General features: G+C 47.9%; 1 protein-coding gene across 1 annotated transcript; it reads left to right on the top strand.

The window, feature by feature from the left end:
* Positions 1-357: 357 nt before the first annotated feature.
* Positions 358-3,952, top strand: LOC100273056 (uncharacterized). Its single transcript, NM_001147505.1, has 4 exons — positions 358-1,158; positions 3,155-3,240; positions 3,358-3,592; positions 3,714-3,952. The coding sequence occupies exons 1-4, from the start codon at positions 458-460 to the stop codon at positions 3,787-3,789; spliced, it is 1,098 nt and encodes a 365-aa protein (NP_001140977.1). The 5' UTR covers positions 358-457; the 3' UTR covers positions 3,790-3,952.
* Positions 3,953-6,000: the final 2,048 nt, after the last annotated feature.

Below are 6,000 nucleotides of genomic sequence, written 5' to 3'. Positions count from 1 at the left end.
GTCTGACAGGCGTCGGCTGTTTATTATTATTTTCGACGGCAGCACTTGACCGTCGGACATAACCTTATGTCCGACGATTGCCTAGGGGGCCGTCGGACATAACGTGGCCGTCGAACGTTTCCTTTTTTACTATAGTGAATTGTTAGGCTAATAATTAGCTACAATATTAATTGATAGTGTTTGGAACCTAATAACTAATTTTTAATAGTTAACTATTAGTTTTAGAGGTTTCAAACGGAACCTTAATGGCCAGACATCTGATTTCTAGCTTCTTTAGCTATCTCACCGCCTCAGCTTTTCTCCCTCTCCTCTATATAAACACAAGCGAACGGCGGCACCTGACGCCCCACTAACAGACTGCAGCTTACTTGTGAGGCCGAGATACTCCAGCACCATACGTCCATACCGGTGCGGGCGGGGAGCCCGGGGGGTAGGTCTACGTAGTCGTGGGACGACGATGATAGGGTGGGGCGACGTGTACAAGGTGGTGGCGGCCATGGCGCCGCTCTACTTCGCGCTGGGGCTCGGTTACGGCTCGGTGCGGTGGTGGAAGCTGTTCTCGCCGGACCAGTGCGATGCCGTGAACCGCCTCGTGGCCTACTTCGCCGTGCCCTTCTTCGCCTTCGACTTCGCCGCGCGCATCGACCCCTTCGCGCTCAGCTACCGGGTCCTGGCCGCTGACGCGCTGTCCAAGCTTGCCGTCGCGCTCGCTCTCGCTGCCTGGGCCACCGCAGCAGCGTCCGCGTCCGCGCGCCGTGGCGGCGGCGGCAAGGGCAAGGACAGAGCCCTGTCGTGGTGCATCACGGGGTTCTCGCTCGCCACGCTCAACAACACGCTCGTCGTGGGCGTGCCGCTCCTGGACGCCATGTACGGCAAGTGGGCGCGCGATCTCATCGTGCAGATCTCCGTGGTGCAGATCATCGTCTACTTCCCCGCTTTGCTGCTCGCGTTGGAGGCCAGGCGCGCCGGCAAGCTGGCCGTCGTCGCGGAGGAAGCTGCAGGTGACGCTGACGAAAGCGGCGGCGGCGGCTCGGGTGGCGGGACGACGGCGGCTCAGTCGTTATGGCCGCTGGTCACAGCGGTCTGGAAGAAGGTGGCGAGGAACCCGAACGTCTACGCGGGCATTCTTGGCGTCTCGTGGGCTTGCGTCACCAACAGGTTCGCGTCATTTACGCAGGCACACACACGGACACACCTACGACCCGTTCCATGCATCATTTGCGCTGTGACGTAACGTGCATGGGACTGCTCAGTGCTCACTGCTCTAAATTAAAAGAACTTCCTGCCATTTCCATTGAAATCTAGCTAGGCTCCCCCAGTTCATTGTTTGTGGTGGATGTCGAAGACTTCTTTTTTTTCAAATTTATAGGAACAAAATCGACCTAAAATTTGTGGAGACCTATTAGACCACTAGCTTTACTTTCTTGGGCAACTAACTTTGTTTACCCTTGTACTAGCAGCTAGTCCGCTCCAAACAAGGTTGAAATCTGAAAGAAAACAGCGAATGATATTCGCCGTGCAGTGTAGTGGATGCCGCACCACCAATTAAACCGGCCAAAGTGGGAAAATGCCTTCTAGCTTGTTAGCGGAACGACAGTACAACACTACCAAAAAACAATATGGAATTAAAGCACATCGATGATTGATCATTAAGCATCCGCCTTAGGGCTACTTTGGGAACCTTAAATCCCCTTCGGAGTTGGAGGGGATTGAGGTAGAAATAAACTAATTTCTCTTTAATTCCGAAGGAGGTTTGAGTTTCCAAACTAACTTTTATTGTTTAACTTTAGCATACATTGAATCTACCAGTGAAATGTCTAGAGCATATTATACTCTGAATGATATAGTGCAGTCATGCATATCTATACTTCTATTAATCCACATGTTTAAATTTTATAATATCACGCCCCACACTCATAACCTCTACTAAATCCAACGAACAAATTGCACTTAAACTTAATATATCATTAAAATCAATGATTCAGATCGCTGAATAATCATTTTTCTCTTACTCACTTAAATTTAATCACTTAAATCTAATTAAATCTAATAAACAATATTATCTCTTTCCCAAAATATAATTCGTTTTAGACTAAACATACATCGATTAGTTAACTAATGAATATAGTTTGCATGTATTTCTATATTTATTGTCATCCATTCAAATGTGAACCAGAAAAAGAAAAAGGCTAAAAAGAACTATATTTTAGAACAGAGAAATTATTATTTAGATATCTCTTATTCCTCTCTCTTGTCTAGTGACCCCGTCGCCCTAGCCCCAACCCCTTCGAGTCTCTGACCTTGTCTTCCCCTCCGATCAGTCGCGCCACCGCCGTCGTCAACTCCTCTTTCTTTCCTGGCCCATCCCTGCCTCAGTCAAGCCATCGCCGTCGTCTCCTCTCCCTCTTTCTTTCCGGGGAGCCACTTTGGCTTTGGCATAAAGTTGGTGGAATGTCTGTCTGGTGCACTGCAGACAAAGCAGTTAAGCTCGGCTCTGCCGTTCTTTTCCGTTGCTCGATCAGTTCTCTCTTCAGGAGCCGTTCTTTTCCGCTCTGCTTAGTCCTGTTCAGGAACGGCACTAGCCTCTGTCTCTCCCTGAGCTCTGTTACAGCCACACGCCACTGGACTCTAGAGGCATGCTAGCTGTTGTTAGTCAAGTACTGGTGTTGCTGCGTACCGCGCAGTGCCACTTGCCACATAAATTCTGCATTCGTCAAACATTTTTTCCATGCATATGGGCGCACTTGGGCACCCGGCCGGCTCAGATTTTAGTTTCCACAACGCTAGCTGGTCCTGCACTTGAGCAGCAAGGTCAGGGCAGGGATCGAGCTGGGCGACCGTACAGGAACCCTAATAGTGTCGTCATTATACGTCGTCAAAGGACCGAACAGGACTGCAAACGTCGGGACACGCCACTAACGATCGACATTCGCACATACACTTATGTGTATACAATTGCAAGAGCTAGCTAATTGTGTTTACCATCGGGCCATCGAAATATATGTTTATAACTATATATATATATGCATATAGTTATTATATATATAGGATAAAAGGGTCTTCATATAAGTTTCCGCACAGGGCCCATGAAAGCTCCCTGAGTTTTGGTTAGTATGTGTTGTTTGTTGATCAGTGCGCGACCATGTCGACGCAGGTGGCACATCGAGACGCCGAGCATCATCGAGGGCTCCGTGCTCGTCATGTCCAAGACAGGCGTTGGCCTCTCCATGTTTAGCATGGGTACGTACGGAACTAGCAGCGACCGCGTCCTATATAAGAAAGAACAGTACAGCCAACAACACTGACTCTATATCTACATCTACTATATTGCGTTGATTGATGGTGCTGTGGCGGCAGGGCTGTTCATGGCGCTGCAGGAGAAGGTCATCGTGTGCGGCGCCTGGCCAACCGTGCTCGGCATGGCGCTGCGGTTCGTGGCCGGGCCGGCCGCCACCGCCGCCGGGGCCGTGGCTCTCGGCCTCCGCGGCGACGTCCTGCGCCTCGCCGTCATGCAGGCCGCGCTCCCCCAGTCCATCACCACGTTCGTGTTCGCCAGGGAGTACGGCCTGCACCCGGAGGTGCTGAGCACGGCGTGAGTATATATAGTTTGTTTGTTTGTTTGTCTGTCTGTTTTAAGCATGCTCTGGCTCGATCGGTGACTTGGCTGAAAACCATCATCAGCAACGAACTGAGACAGCTGAAAAACTTTGCAGGGTTATCTTCGGGACGCTGGCGTCGTTGCCCGTGCTCATCGTCTACTACATTGTTCTAGGCTTGATACGGTGTTAGTTAATTAGCCATGAAACGAGTAGAGTTACCTTCTTTTGTCAGTGATGTACCCCTTATTAGTCGTCGTCAGCAAACAATTAGAATATTAGCTGCCCATCAATGCAAGCTTGTGTGTTTGCTCTTCTGTAACAAATAATTAATGGCCACTGTGCCTGATTCCGGGAGGGCAGCGCCAGCTTAGTGATTTATGAGCAATTTGGGGGGGAGCTAGTTTGCAAGTCTACAATTCGGAGGGAATTGAAGGAGATGAAATCACCTTCTTATTTAAAATTAAATAAGGAGGAGGCTTTAGCCCCTTCAATCTTCTTCGGTTTTGTGACCCCAAACTAGTCCTTAGTGGGTAATAGTACTACTACTAGTGAGTCAGGTGAGAGTGGAAGCAGAGAACCACATGCCTCATTTCTCTTCCTGGATCCTGATAGATACGCTAGTAGCAAGCATCTCAAGACTCTCGAAAGGCTCACCCTAGCTAGAGGATCGATCGAAACTAGGTGCCCAAATTCTGCCGACGAATGAGCAGTCCTCAGGCTCAGCAGTCAGCAATGCACAAGTACAGAGGTTCTTCCACCGACCACCGATGGATCACAGGATCAGGCCGGGCCCGAAAACAGGAAGGAACAGCCGGTGTTTATTAACAGCACGCATAAAATACTATAGCTGACGACCGAGTGACCACGGCGGAACCCAGTCCCCATTTCCTCCAGATTCTCAGAAATGCTCCATGCATGAAGAGACCAGAAAGGAACAAAACCACGCACACGCAGCGCGCGGCATGTCCCTTCAGTCCAACTGCACGTTCATGGGTGTGGGAGGCAGCATGAAGCATCGGAGCTCCGGCAACTACGGGCGGCCATGGCACGCTAGCTATATTATTCCGAGCATCCATCCAATCCACCATGTTCGCGGTGGGGAGTGGGGAGTGGACGTCACGCGCCATTGCGGTGTGGGTGTCACCAATAATCCCACGGCAAAGAAACTGATCTGACAGCTCAAGGCCATGGAACCCCCTGCTTGTCCGGGAACCGATCTCTGTCACTGTCACAACCTTCATCCAGTTCCTGAATATATTATATTCCCGGTTCAAAGATGGAGTGGATGGCCGAATTCCATGTCCGCCGTGGAAACGGAACCGGGTACCTGAATCTGACCGGCTAGATGCAATGTGATATGATCTTCTCCGGATTTTTATGTCTGCGCATATATACATATAACTATGCGTTGTTAACGATATACTATTACAGTTGCAGCCATATCGTCGTCGTAATAATCTTGACAAGATGACAGGCAATAATCAAGTCCGGCGCGCGTTCAGAATAATGGAGTATACGTAAAATGATCAGGTCTGCAAGAACAAGGGCCTATTTTGTACATATTTTTTTTTCTAAAGAGCATTTCTAAGAATCCAGATTCCTAGATAATCTAGTTGTCACGAGAATCTGGACATCATGAGGCTTACATGTAGAGGCAGATAAGGAGGTCCGTATGGTTTAGAGTTTAGGAGGTGGTGGACTCCTCTCGTCGCGAAGACTCGTTGGATTCTATATTTACGTCGATTTAGGTGTTATTCACGTTCTCACATGGGCGTACTGAGAATCGAAACGTTTTGCTACCAGAAGTCGATTCTCACGGCCAGAATCTCAGAATCTGGCTAGAAGCCGAAACAAATAGGCCCAATATCATGCGAACCAAAAACTAGTGCCAATGAATCACATTTAACAACATATATATATTAACGATCATCCTATCAACATGTATACAAAGGCTAAATCGAGCATCCTTCCTCTTTGCAATGGAACTTAAAATCAACAAGGTACCTGTAAAATCATCATGAGAAGAAACACAACAATTTTAGGAAATTGAAGTTAAGGGGGGACGCAGATGTACTCACTGATAGGGGTTGTCTGGAAGAGATCGTTGATGGAGAAAGCAGGGAAATATGTGTGGTTAATTTTGTACTAGCCTACCTGTCGGTTTTACTGTAATCATTATATATAAAATAACGATTTTTTCTATTCCTTTTGTACTTTCACAGTATATTAGATACTATATATAGCAATCGTTTTCACGTTGAGATTCAGCATATTTGCTTAGATTTAATTTGTACCGATTTCTACTGTTTTTATAGGATTTTTATTTCTATAGATTACCGTTGCAGCAGTCTAAACAGCCGGTTTTATAAAACACATACATTAAATACTGTATGAATCTATT

This window comes from Zea mays, chromosome 2 (genome assembly GCF_902167145.1).
Source record: "Zea mays cultivar B73 chromosome 2, Zm-B73-REFERENCE-NAM-5.0, whole genome shotgun sequence".
Taxonomy (NCBI): domain Eukaryota; kingdom Viridiplantae; phylum Streptophyta; class Magnoliopsida; order Poales; family Poaceae; genus Zea; species Zea mays.
Note: the sequence above shows the minus strand (reverse complement) of the source record. Positions and strands in the feature narration are given on the sequence as shown.